The sequence below is a fragment of the Letharia lupina genome (assembly GCF_014066315.1).
Source record: "Letharia lupina isolate WasteWater1 chromosome Unknown contig_12, whole genome shotgun sequence".
NCBI lineage: Eukaryota > Fungi > Ascomycota > Lecanoromycetes > Lecanorales > Parmeliaceae > Letharia > Letharia lupina.
The window spans coordinates 1,355,898-1,370,306 of NW_023502981.1; the positions used below are offsets into that span (position 1 = coordinate 1,355,898).

Sequence of the window (14,409 nt, forward strand, 5' to 3'; positions counted from 1 at the left end):
CGAGGAAGCGCGTCACTCCTCCAACTTCACTCAGCTTTGCACATTCCCTAGCTCATCTACTCATCTCATTTCACCCAAACCTCATATGTTCCTCCCATTACACGATCAACACTGCCATTCGCCAAAATCCCACAATGTCCCAGCCACGGAGATCTACACGCAAAAAGCGCCAGACACAACTGACTTTCACGCCCCTGCCTTCATCTTCTCCCGCTGCTTCCCAGTACCCTGAAAAAGTGCGACAGCGAGCTGCTTCAGTTCGATACGATGATGCAATGTCAAGCCCGACCAAGAAGCGCCGAGTCGGAGGCTCTCCACCTGTGGGATCCCCGTTCAGTCGGGCTTCGAGCAATGCCGGATCGCCTTTTGGGAGTCAAAAAGTTCAGGTGGTGATTCCGTCACCAAGCAAGAGCTCGGACCAGCTACCCACCCCGGCTGCATCATCGCAGGTTGAAATGGACAATGAGCCAGGTAATTACACCTTGGATTATGCACTTTATCGGCTATTGAGATTGATATGCCTCTCTAAATGCAGAACCACAGAAGAGAAGCCCACTGTCTGGCAATCCTTCCAAGCAGAACGCTCTCAGTAACTCTATGCAACCCGTAGCCGGTGCCAACACGACTACAGGAGACGATGGACGGTCATTCCTGGGATTTACCAGCGAAGAAGGAGACGACGACGTACCTATTCGTAGTATCAGAAGAACCAGGCCGGCGCCCACAACCTTGACCAGTGATGATAGCTCGCAGCCGCAGACGCCTCAAAGGTTAGTGACACCTACGAAGGAATCAAGGCTTTCTCAGTCGTATACGCAAGCTAGCAGCCCCCCATTTGAGACTGATAATGAAGCACCTACAAGGAGACTGCGGCAGAAGCTCTCAATTTCGCCACATGTAACCCGTGCTACGAATAGCGATCCTAGAGCAAAGGCTGGGCCGTCAGAAGCAAGAAGCGCAAAGAAGAGAGCAAAGCCGGTTGTGATAACAGATGGGAGTGAAGACAGTTCAAGCGAGGATGTGGTGGCCACGCCAGTCCGGAAGCGTAGGACCGTAGCGCAAATCCAGTCCCCAACCCGAGAAACCGATCATGAGGAAGAGTCAGAGTCTTCGGATGATCTGCAAGGAGAATTGGAGGATCTAAAAGAGACCGGTACACCGTTACGCAGTACTCGCACTAGAGATGGACATATTATGTCTGAGCGGGGCAAGAGACAGCAGAAGCTTGAAGAACTTAGACGACGTCGTGCCGGTATTAGAGAAGAATCACAAGAGGAGGACGAGCAGAACGGACAGGACGAGGACGAGCAGGACGATATTGAGGAGGCCAATTTATCATGGCCGGAGCCCATACATCATGCAATGCGCAGAGGAGGTAACCTAGACCAATACGAGGACGACTTTGTGGATGACGAGGACGACAACGTGGGAGTTGATCTCGGAGTTGCGGGCGTGCCCCTCGAACTCACACACCATGCTAACAAGAAGCCATTCGAGTACTTTAAAACGGAGATCGAGTGGATGGTCCATAACAAACTAAATCCAGCATTTGATCGCTATGACGAAATGTACGAGCTTGCTTACCGGAAGCTTGATAAAGAAGTTGAAGGATTCGTTGGGTCTAAGTTCGCGTCTTCTGTCTGGGGTGAAGAGTTCAACAAAGCACTCAAAGCACGACCCGACCTGTACAGAATTGATGTGCCGACAATGCTGGAGCACAAGTGTGATGCTTGCCGGAGAAGCAATCATCCCCCAAAGCATAAAATCACATTTTGTGGCAAACCCTACAATCGTGATACGCTAGAAACAATCGAACACGACGATGACGACGATACGGAGGACTCAGATGATGACGAAAGCAGCAGTACCCAAGAGGGAGAATCCTTCTTCCTTGGCAGGTTCGAATATGACAACCCAGTCAGAGATTCTTATTGTAGCTGACGCGGTCTAGGTTCTGCTGCGCCAACGCTGAAATGGCGCATGCTCTTCATCACTGGCGTTACGCACTCAATCAGGGTGTCCTTGCGTGGCTGGCAGCGGAAGGCCATTTATCCCCTGCAAAAATTGTCGAGCGAGACAATCTGCGCCAGAAAAAGAGACAGAAGGCCACTAATAAAGTTGTGGATGGCATGAAGGACACAGGGGTCATGAAGATGCTCTACAAGCAATTCAAAGAGAATCTAGCGGCTGCGAGAGACGCTAAGGTACGTCTCCCCTCATGAAGATAGTCAAGGGTCTGAAATTGATCTCTCGACAGCCCGAGAGGTTCACGAACGGACATTGATAGCGAGAACGGGGCATCCATCCTGGCTCTCAGCTTTCAATATGGCCACAGTCTGGGCCGGCTTTGGGGTGATGTGTGAATACAGCCATTAAACGGTAGCATGGAGTGGTTCGACTCACTTGGATATTCCGCACCAGGAAGGACCTTGAATCACGCTGTATCTGACAGGCAGCCATCGGTCTGGAAGCCGCTTTGGTTGGATACATCTGTGGATGTCTTGAAAGATTCTGAAGCCAATCCACAGCTGGCACGATGTATGGCCTGTATCAAGCCTACCATCTCAGCAATACTCATGAACCATGTATATAACATAGAATTGAATCTCATATCATAGACGCTTCAGGATCCAGTGGCAATGTACAATAATCCCTATTCACACTGTATGCAATCCGACTCGGAGCAGAGATATCTTACACCCACCCAACCACCCTCCCTCGTCGCCCCTAAACCTCTCACACACAACACCCCGGGCACACACCCTCTCCCCCCAAACCCCCCCCCTCACCACATCCACCTACAACCCACTCCCCGCCGCGCCCGGCCCCGCCCCCACCCCCGGCACCAACACCTCCCTCGCCCCCTCCTGCGCCTTCATCTCCCGCTCCTGCTCCATAATCTGCTGCTCCTCCACCATGCACACCGCGAACGGCACGCTCAGCATCACCGCGCCCGTCGTCAGCACCCAGAGGCCCTTGCCGCCCCACCAGGCGCCCGTCTTCGTCGCCGAGAGCGTGGAGCTGAGCGTGGAGGATAGGGCGCGTCGGTAGCGGGGGGGCAGGATGTCGCGCAGGGCGAGGAGGCTGGTGGGTGTTAGCGCGGGGTGGGGTGAGGGAGGGGGGGGGAAGGGAAGTGTGTGTGTACCGGTCTGTGATTGATTCGGCGGGGGGGCCGGATGATATGATTTCGTCGTCTGAGAGCTCGGAATCTGGCAGCCCGGGAGGGTGGCTGTTAGCGAACCGTCACCCGTATTTGGTACGTTTGTATGCGGTTTGGGGGTTTCGGAGCAGATGTAAGGGATGCGTATACACACCCGTGTCGACAAAGTCGTCGGAGTCGTAGTCGTCTCCGACGGGACCGGGTTGGGCTTGGTCGAGCTCCGCATCCTCGACTTCTTCGAGTTGGACCATGGTTGGTTGGTTGTTGCCGCGGTTATTTGTTTGGCGGTGTTGGAGGAGGGTTTGATGAGGGTGTGGAGTGAAGTGAAAAGGTGCGCGGGAGTGAGCGAGCTGGTGTGTGGAATCGTAGTGTGCTTGGACGCTGTCTGCGAAGCGTGACTGATGTCGGTGATATTTTTTGGGAGGTCTAAAGCGGCAAGAGACCTAGGTCTTTGAGGGTTAGGTCAGTTGCTACTTCGTATATCCGATAACCTCCCACATGTAACAAATCCATTTTTCCTACTACCATCTCCACCACCACTCCACTCCCACTATATAATCTACTATGAATGGCTTGTATCTAGTCTAGAGACTACATAGCAACTACCCTATCATGAAATCGCTTCACACAGTCCCCTTTGCGACATAAGAAGACTTTACATACACTGCGTTCCCCCTCAGTCCTTGGGGAAATACCACTATTACCACTAATCTCTCTACCAAAACCCCTCCCCTTAATGTCTATGCGACATTGAACACACGTACGACTACCCTTCAAGTTCTGTCAGTTATGATTACCTCGTAAATGCCTTGATAGTATGATAACAGGGGGTGGAGGTAGATTTGTTACATTAGATCCGGGAGGTTATCGGATACTCCACCCTCTAATAAGCTGTAAGAAAACAAGGCGTTAGCTTAATCGAGTACAGCGTAAGGTGGAAGATGGTTTGAGGTGCTAGCCCTAAAGTAGGTACTGAGGTATCTTAGGGCGACGCGAAGATAAGAGAAGCCTTAATAAAGGAAAGTATAAGAAGCTCATCGTCGCCTCCCATAATCTTAGTCCAGCGCGCGTGCCGTCCGAGCTATGAATCTAACTCTCCCCATGAGCCTCGCGAACCTCACCATTTCACACCTCAATTTCACTTCCAATTGCTCAAACGTTGCTCTCGGTCTCGCTGTATGGATAAATGATTTCAACAATTTTGCTGCTTCTCCCGGCAACCAAACCGCAACGAACGATCTGCCAGGCGGATCCGATAACCCCACTGTTGCGCAAGAACTTGAACCCGACGATGATACGTCAGGTGATGTTGATCAGTCGGTAGATCCTGTCGACAACGGCCCTACCGATGAATACACCGATTTCTGGACAAACGGTACCTCACCAGAATGGCTGGGCTTCTGGCGTGCAGCTCTGGCCTCCGCCTTGCCCACCATCTATATGAGCCTCACAGACGCTGAGATTGCTCAATGGTCGAATACGACTGACGCGTTTGAATTCTTTGACCAAGAGAATGCAAACGATTATTGGGCTGACCCGACGGACAAATTATCTATGTCCAATTACTTGGCTTATTCAGGAGGTTGTGGCTCCAATGGGACACTCTCCAAGGTCCAAGCCATCACAGACATGCAACCGGCTTGCATGGTTCAATACTGCTGCTCTGGTTTGAATAGTGAAGAGTCCCAGAAACCCTATCCATTCTACCCAAATTTTACCGTCGTCGATGCTTGCGCCTTTGACATTTGCCGGCGTGCCAATCAAGGCAACCCGGATCTCGGAGGCATTGGAGTAAGTAGCCATCAAGTGGCCTCCGCGAGCACATTGGATGCTGGCTAACAAGATGTAGGTGATTGCTGCATACTTCATAGAAGCAAGTCTGATGGCACTGTCCGTAGTTACCTTCGGCGTCGCTTTAGTGACAGACTTCATCTACAAAAAAAGACCTAAGCCAAAGTGGCTCAGCCAACATGATTCCGCTGCACTTAAGAGTGCTGGCGTATTCCTCGATAATGCAGTGTTCTTTTCTTTCGCAGTCTCGTTCGCTGGCATTATCTTCAATTACCGAGATGCTCACTTACTGTACGAAGACAAGCTTGGGCAAACCGCAACGCTGCTTGCAATTGATGCTCCAGTCGCTGTACTGCTCTTGACATATGCGCATCTGGATCGAGGCGCTTTGAGGGGCTTCTTGGTGGCTTTTGCGGTTCTCCTGGTTTTCATAATACAATTTCTCTTCAGGAAGGCAAAGAGCTTCAATCCCGGTACCTCACTCTGCCTAGACTGGAATGACCATGTGCAAAATGTCTTCCGTCAGCGCTTCATTGCAAAGGCGGTCTGGGCCTGTCTAGTATTAGCTTTCTTCGTCAGCTACCTAGTACCCTGGCGGTCTTTTCGCAAGGCTCCAGGAGACAAGCGCAAAGTCCAGGTCGATATCGCCTGGTGGCAGCGGGCTAAGAGCTCTGTCGCATATAAGACGGGTAAGTCTGTTGCATCGTTGGATCTCGAAATTTACACTAATGAACATAAGTTTCCGACTTCTCCCAAACAGCCTGGACCAACATACCCTGGCGCCGAGTGATTGCTTTACTTCTTGCAGCCTATGCTATGTTTGACTCCTACATCGACATACGCTTCCTTTGGTACCTTCGACAAAGTGAGCAAGATATCTCCTCGGCGGACAATGAAGATCAGTGGGGTTATGGCCAGATCCTCGCGTTATTTGTGTGGGTGCCCATCTTCGTTGAATATTTCTACGTGTTCGGGCTCGAACGTAATCTCTGGGGTAAAAATAAAGCCGATCTGAAAAAGAAAACGGTCCAGAGAAGGAGCTATGAGTTGATCGAGCGTGCGAACGAGCAGAAGGTAGATGCGGGCGACCGTCCCCCGTTGAACAAGCGCGATATCGCACATGGTGATTGAGAAGAGGATTGTTTTCAATATTACAATATTGTTTATGTATAGTCCAGCTGTAGGCGAGTAAAGCATACAGAAGATCTTGTTATCTTTCTCTAATACACCTATGAGGCTTCGGAATACTCGACAGAGTAGAAGGCGGATTCTGCTCGCCCGTACCCCACGAGAAGCCTTGCACGAAGGCGCACCCGGAGAAGATTTTCAGGGCCACTGTCCCACCAAACTTGTCACTTGGAAGGTCATTGGGAGGACGTGTGGACAAGGTCGTTGCGAGCATGCTAACATCATCCAACACTTGCGATGCCCTGGCGCCGGTACCAACTTTGGGTAGGGCGGCGCGCTCAACGGATGCGGGGACAAAGTTCTTATCTTCTTGCCGACCGTGGTAGAGGGGCGGTAAGTAGTCGCCTGGAACGAAGCGACTTGGCGGGCGACAGCTAAATCCTGCCAACGGAGAAGTAGTGATTACCTTTGCCGCTTAAGGAGAGCAGACGTCTGATGACCGCAAATCATGTTCTGGTGCAATGTGCTGCTCCTGGTGCGTCAACGCTACGCTCGCTTAAAGTATAAAGTGAATTTCAGTTGCATCATGGTGCAAATGTATATTCCCATGGTGTACCTAAACTGCTAAACTTGAAGAGAGATCGGAATCTTTGTGAGATGTCTAGTGTTGATTGATTCTACAGAGTGGTGTTACTGGAGACATAATCGACCATTCTAATTCTGCTAAAACTTTTCGACACCTAGCATGGCAACTCGCATGGGCAGCTTCTTTTTTCCGTCTCTTGTAACCTGATTAGGACACATACCTGGGTGATTCAATGATTCCTTGCCTTCTTCCAAACCAACGGCCAAATTGATTTCCGCAATATTTAAATGATGTCTGGGGTTGCTTTAGACTCCTCGGAGCGGCGAATACGATCCACACCTGGGTGCCACATGCTGTCTGGGGTTGCTTTAGACTCCTCGGAGCGGCGAATACGATCCACACCTGGGTGCCACATGCTGTCTGGGGTTGCCTTAGACTCCTCGGAGCGCCGAACAGGAGCCAATATCCCGTTGCTGTTGCCATTCAACACTACGAGGCTCGTCAGCAATGGCTGAGGAATTTTGATACCTCAGGGAAGAAGCTGTGACTCACGAGGGTTGATCGTCAGTGGTAAAGAAACAGTGGTCCCTAATGCGACGCAAGCGGTGAGGAGCTTCGAAACAGCGACCATAATTACAGGGGTTGTCTGTGAGTATTTCGAGGAAGTGCAATGGAGGAGCAGGAAATGGTGGCAGGCCTGAGAGTACGACTTTGGAACGGTAGTAGTGGATGAGCACTCGTATTTATGTCTCTGAGCTGCTGCATGCTCCTGGGTGACTCGGAGCTGAAACCTTCATCAGGAATTGGCCATAACCCTCGACCTAGATTCCTATCGAGAATAAAAAAAAAATTATTTAGTCTAGCGATTTTGACGTATGCGAGATATGCGAGCCTCTGTCGAAATTTAATATAGAGGTATATATTTGTTTTCTACGCTTTCTAGTTACCGTATTAATTAGCTATCTAATTCTATACTATATTTAAAATTTAATCTCGAAGAGATTTAAAGAATTAATCTATCTATTCTATATATCGTATATCTAATATTTTAATAGTCTTAAGATATAAGAGTCTTTATATATAGAATATACGATATTAATACTTAGTATATACTTAATATATATTTAATATATACTTATTAGATAGACTTATATATTTAAATATAAGTAGATTTAAAATTATATAGTAATATAAACTTAGTAATAGATATATATATATATTTATATATAGATCTTATAGTAAGACTAATTCTTATAGAAGTAAGAAGAAAAATAGAGAGTATCGCTCTCTTAAGCTTCTATATTAAGTCTATTCACGTTAAGAGTCTTAACTACGCTACGGCTTCGCTCGATAGCTAAGTTTTCTTTAAAAATCTTAGTTAATATATACTATAACTCGAATAAAGTAGTTATAGTTTTATTAACTCGACTCGAGTTTAATCGAGATAAAACGAATACGTTTAGTATATACTATAAGTTTATCTAAGATAAACTAAGTATATATCGAAGCTTTATCTCTATCGAACTTTTTTTTATCTCTATTAAGCTATAACTCTCGTATAATTTTAATTACTATCTTATTATTAATATATATAAAAGAATAAGATAAAGTTAAGTTAAAAAATCTTAAATTTATATATATAGCTAATTATAAATTCGAGTTCGCTACGCTCTTTAATTAGAGCGACTAAGTTAGCTCGATAGCTCTCTCGAGCTCTCTTATTAAAAAAATAGATATATATTATTAATATATAGAATAACCTTTTTTATTTTCTATTAAATTTTTAAATTTTTATTTAAACTATAGAACGAAATCTAGACTCTTAGATAAAAAAATAATTTCTAAATTTAATCTTATAATTATTAAAGCGTAAGAAATTTAAATATTACTTATTAAAGATCGCTTATTAAATTTACTCGATAGCTCTAATTAAAAAAAAAAAAAAATTTAATTTATAGATCTTTACTCGTATTAATATAATTCGATAAATATAATCTAGATCTATTATATAGAGTTTAATATATTATTTCTTTTATAAAATTATTTTACGTAATTTTCTTTACGATATAAAAAGATCTAATATACTTTATATTTCTCGTATATCTTAAAAGTATTATCTCTATTTTTACTAATCTCTCGTCTAAAATCTCGATTTTAAATATTTTTATAATATATAAGATATATTTAAATAATCTTTAAGTCTTATTAATTATAATTATCTTATAATATCTTTAATAGTATAAAGTTATTTTCTTTATAATTATTAAAGTTATATTACGAGCGTATTCTTAATATACTATTTAATTCTATAGCTAGCGAGTCTTAACGAAAATATCTTCTACTATATTATATCTTCTTCTTATCTATATAGTTCGATAATCTTATTATTCTAATTCTATCTTATCTATACTAATATTAAATCTATATTAATTCTAATATTATAATAAGACTTCTTTATACTCTTCTCGACGAAGAGAAATTTAAATAAATATACTCGAGAATAGTAGAGTAATTAAATAGTTATCGAATATTTTACTTTCTACTCGAAGTAAGCGATCGAGTTTAATAAAGAAAACGCTAGGTATTTTAATTATATAGAAACTCTACTATATATTTAAATTATTAAATATTTACATTATTCGAAAGAATCTATATTAAATAACTTATATTATTAATAATAGCTTAATTTATTAAAAAACGAGTCCTCTATATCGAATATAAGAAATTCTTCTCTACTTCACTCCGTTATTATCTATATTTAATATAAATTTTAACTTAAATCTATCTATATTAATATTAAGATATCTTTCTTTATATTATCGATTATATATATATCGCAATAAGTCTTATCTTATATACGATAGTCTATATAATAAATAAATATCTTTATATATATAATAAGTCTACTATAAGAATAGTAAACGTATAATCTCTTTATTAAGTATATCGATAATATTATAATAAGTCTACTATAATAGCGACGAAAGTAGCTTCGAAATAACTACGATTTAATCTCTTTACTAAGTATATTAATAATATATATAATAAGTCTACTATTAAATAATATTTAGTATATTTAATTCTTATTATTTACTTTTCTTAAAGTAGACTTAATAATAAGAGTATAAGAGATATAGAATAAATCTATAGTAATACTCTTATATTAGACTATTAAAAGATATTAGAGATAAATATATACGTTAAATTTTCTTTAATTCTATCGAAGATAATAAGAAGAAGAATTTAAAGAATCTTACTAGTACGTAGATAAGATATAACTATATCTTCGAGATTTCTAAAGAATAATATAAATATAATATAGTTAAGATTATTATATAACTCGATAATATCGCTATATCTAGATAAATCTTCTTTAATTAAGATTTATAGAGATTATAAATATATGAAGATATAGAGTAAGTAATAGGCGTACATCTTCGATCTATTAGCTATAGAGGTTATAGCTATTAAGAGAAGAGAGAATAATATTATAAGCGTATTCTTAATATATTACTTAGCTCTATAACTAGCGAGCCTTAACGAAGATATCTTCTATTATATTATATCTTCTTTCTATCTATATAGTTTAATAGTCTTATTATTCTCGTTTTATTTTATTTATATTAATATTATATCTATACTAATTCTAATAAGTTATAAATATAATTTTATTAATTCTTTAATAGTTATAAATAATAGAAAAGTAAAAGATTTCTATATAGATTATAATAGCGACGAAGATTTAGAGCTCTAATATAGTTATAGAGTATTAATAAGAATCGCGAGAACTTTAAATAGAGATATATAAATTAAAGTATCTCTTAAATAGTAATTAATATGAAGATCGATATTAAAAGTTCTAGATAATGCTAAAATACTTAATACGTTCTATATAGTTATATTTATTTAATAATAATACTTTATATAATTACGTATATACTTATTAACTCGCTTAACGAAGTCGTATAATTATATATTATCTTCTCTATAATCTTTTCTATACTTATTATTATATTTAAGATATATTATCTTTATAATATATCTCGATATTCGCTTTATTTATTTCTAAATTCTTTTTTAAATAAGCTTATAATTTTAATAATATAGCTATTATCTTTCGACTTTCTTATAAATTTATAATATATCTTTTTAAATAGTATAACGTTTTATTTATAATTAATAAGACTTAGTAAGTATTTAAATTCGCGTCTTATTATTATAATTAACACTTTAAATATTAGATATATTAATAAAAAATAATTAAGATAGAGAATAATAAGAAGATTCTTATATATTATATTATATAAATAAGACTTATATACTAAAAGTCTTTATACTCTCTCTCTATAATATTATTACTATTATATATTCTATTAATATCGCTATTATATATATACTTCGCATATTTATACTTCGTATATATATACTACGTCGCTATTATATAGAGTATTAATACTTATTAAAATAAAGAATAATAATACTATCTATAAAATTTGAAAGTATATTAAGTACTTAGCTCTATCTAGACTCTTATCTTAATATATCTAGAACTTTTAATATCGATCTCCGTATATATAAAAGAATAAGATAGAGCTAAGCTTGAAAATCTTAAATTTATATATATAGTTAATTATAAATTTAAATTTACTACGCTCTTTAATTAGATTAACTAAGTTATCGCGAGTAAATAAATTAGCGTTTATAATTATTAAAATCTCTCTCTTTCGCGTCTCTCTTATTAAAAAAATAGATATATATTATTTATAATAGTAATAACTTTTTTATTTTCTATTAAAATTTAAAATTTTTTTATTCTAAATTTTAAAGCGCTATTTACGCTTTCCGAATTTTTAAGAATTTTAAAAATTTATCTTATAATCATTAAAGCGCAAGGAATTCAGATATCGCTTATTAAAGTTCGCTCGACAGTCGAATAGCCCTAATTAAAAAATAGATATATATTATTTAATTTTAGAATAACTTTTATATTTTCTATTAAAATTTTAAGATTTTTTTTTTAAATTATAGAATGAAATATAGACTTTTAGATTTTTTTTTTTTAATTTAGTCTTATAATTATTAAAGCGTAAGAAATTTAAGTTCGCTTATCTATTTACTCGATAGCTCTAATTAAAAAAAAAATTATAAATTTAATTTATAGATCTTTACTCGTAATTAATAAAAGATTAAATATAGTATATAAAGTAAGAAATAAGTTATTTAAAAGATAATTAATAGCTATCTAATACTTAATTATTAATTAATTAATACTTTAAAAGTAATAAAATACGCTAAAGAAGATTATTACGTTTTTTAAGATATATCTATCTCTTATTAGTTTTCGTAGCTATTTTTTACTACTTTAAAGTTTAATTTAATTTATTTTTATTAGAAGTAGATAGAGTAGTAATTTAAGATATATTAGATTACTAGTAGTGAAGTTATTTAATAATTAAAATAAGAAAGCTATTAAATATAAAAGAAGAATTTTAATTAAATTTATTACCTCGACGTTCGAATATACGTCGAAGGCCTCGTTTAGAAATAGCTTTCTATTGCTATATTAAGGCTATCTATAGCTTAATAAATACTAAAACGACGTACTAAGTTCGTTTAAATCGCCGTCGATAATATAAATCGTATAGATAATCTTTCTATCTAGTAGAACTCTTACTTTTTAACTTATACTCGTATAATTTAGAAATGAGTTCCCACGCTAAAATAGCGCCGAAAATCAGTTAATTAAGTTACTTAGTTCTTCGTAAAATCGTATTAAAATATATCTTATTTTATAAAGAGAGAGGCTATTACTAAGATATACTCTCTTATTAAATATTAAGATATCGAGAATATAATAATAATAATAGCTATATTCGTATATAAGTAATCTTATAAGTATTTAAACTACTTAATTAATTAATTAGAGATCTTAAATAACTTTCTAATTAATTATCGTTATTTTAAATTAGATAATAATATTATATTCGCTCTTCGATAGATCGATATCTCTTAGATAACTTTTATTAAAGTTATTATACTTAATAATAATAAAATAATCTTTTTAAATTAGATAAATTGTAGCTAAAAGAAGAATATATTAGAATATTATCTAGAGTATAATAAGACTATAATAGAATATATCTTAAATATAAAGAATTTTAAGTAAAAGAATATTAGTAGAAGGTACTTTAGAGAAGATATATCTATTCTCTAAATTTATTACTATCTTTTAGCTTATAATAGAGCTTTAATTTACCTCGTTAGCGAGCTATAACTTACTTATTCCGCTATTAATTTATAATAGAATTTTATTTAGCTTCTAGCTCTTCTCTAGCTTTATCTTTAATTATCTTACTTACTCTCTTTATTAAACGCTAATATAGCTATAAATTATTCTTTAACGAGTTTTATAATAACTTAATTTAATATAGATTTAATAAATTAAGAGATTTAATTAACCTTCTTAATATTACGTCTTTTCTATTTTTCTTAATAGAGTTTAACTACTTTAATATAGACGAGAGTATTATTCTTAATTACTTATATATTCTTATCGAGATTTCTAGTTATAACTTTCTCTACGTATTTATATTAGTATATATAATAGAATAAGATAGAGCTAAACTAGAAAACCTTGAATTTATATATATAGCCAATTATTAATTTATTAGGTCTACGCTTTTTAATTAGATATCGCGGATAAATAAATTAATATTCGTAATCATTAAAAAAAATAGGTGTACATTATTAACATATAGAAAATCTTTTTTGTTTTCTATTAACTTTTTATGATTTTAAATTTTGAATTTTAGAGCGCAGTCTGCGCTTTCCGAATTTTTAAGAATTTTTAAATTTAGTCTTATAATTATTAAAGCGCAAGGAATTCAAATATCGCTCACCAAAGTTCGCTCGACAGCCGCTGCCGGACAGCCCGCTCACCAAAGATCGCTCACCTATTTACTCGATAGCCTTAATCAAAAAAATGATTATGAATTTAATTCATAGGCCTTTACTCGTAGATAAGTTAATAGAATATAATCTTTATACTACTTATCGTTAATTTCGTAATTTTTAGATATTAAAGAAGATATATACTTAAAGACTTATACTATAATATGTGATTTTTTTATATTCTTATTATTTTTCTCTTCGCTATTCTTTTTAAGAAGACGATTATAAAGAGTAATCTATTAATTCTTATTTTAATATTTATTAGTAATTTCTTAATAAAAGATAGTATTAAAACCTACCTCGATAAGAGTATACTTAAGAGTTTCGAGGATTTCTACGAGATATCTTTTTTTCTTTATTACTTTCTTCTATTCGTAATTCTTTAATATAATTTTAGTCTTTAATTTACGTCTTTTAGCTATCGTTCGTACTAGTTAATAATATTATAAATTAATATTAGATTTAGTAGAGTATAAGACTTAGTATATTTATATAAATTATATTAAAGCATCGACTACTACTATAGTCTTAACTAATTTTCTCTTCTCTATTAAAATATATCGTCGTTTATAATTACTACTCTAAATCTTATAATAATATTTATTATTAATAATAAAGATAAATCTCTTATCTAACTTTTTAAGAATCTAAATATAGAGATTATCTCGTTAATATTCTTCGAAATAATTAAAACGCGATTTTTTTAACTTAATTTTTCGCTTAATTCTTTTTATAATATAATTATTATTTATCTAATATATATATTTAAGAGCGACTCTTAAAAGAAGCGATT

At 36.3% G+C, this 14,409-nt stretch overlaps 3 protein-coding genes across 3 annotated transcripts; 2 read left to right on the top strand and 1 right to left on the bottom strand.

The window, feature by feature from the left end:
- Positions 1 to 134: 134 nt before the first annotated feature.
- On the top strand, positions 135 to 2,284 carry HO133_001406 (uncharacterized protein; the record flags this gene model as incomplete). Its single annotated transcript, XM_037292336.1, has 4 exons — positions 135 to 471; positions 536 to 1,898; positions 1,952 to 2,204; positions 2,258 to 2,284. 4 exons carry the CDS (start codon positions 135 to 137, stop codon positions 2,282 to 2,284), a joined length of 1,980 nt encoding a protein of 659 aa, XP_037151755.1.
- A 514-nt stretch (positions 2,285 to 2,798) lies between these two features.
- Positions 2,799 to 3,411, bottom strand: HO133_001407 (uncharacterized protein; the record flags this gene model as incomplete). The annotated part of the gene is made up of 3 exons (XM_037292337.1): positions 2,799 to 3,084; positions 3,146 to 3,209; positions 3,315 to 3,411. 3 exons carry the CDS (start codon positions 3,409 to 3,411, stop codon positions 2,799 to 2,801), a joined length of 447 nt encoding a protein of 148 aa, XP_037151756.1.
- Positions 3,412 to 4,243: 832 nt separating this feature from the next.
- HO133_001408 (uncharacterized protein) lies at positions 4,244 to 6,082 on the top strand (the record flags this gene model as incomplete). Its single annotated transcript, XM_037292338.1, has 3 exons — positions 4,244 to 4,951; positions 5,010 to 5,640; positions 5,691 to 6,082. 3 exons carry the CDS (start codon positions 4,244 to 4,246, stop codon positions 6,080 to 6,082), a joined length of 1,731 nt encoding a protein of 576 aa, XP_037151757.1.
- Positions 6,083 to 14,409: the final 8,327 nt, after the last annotated feature.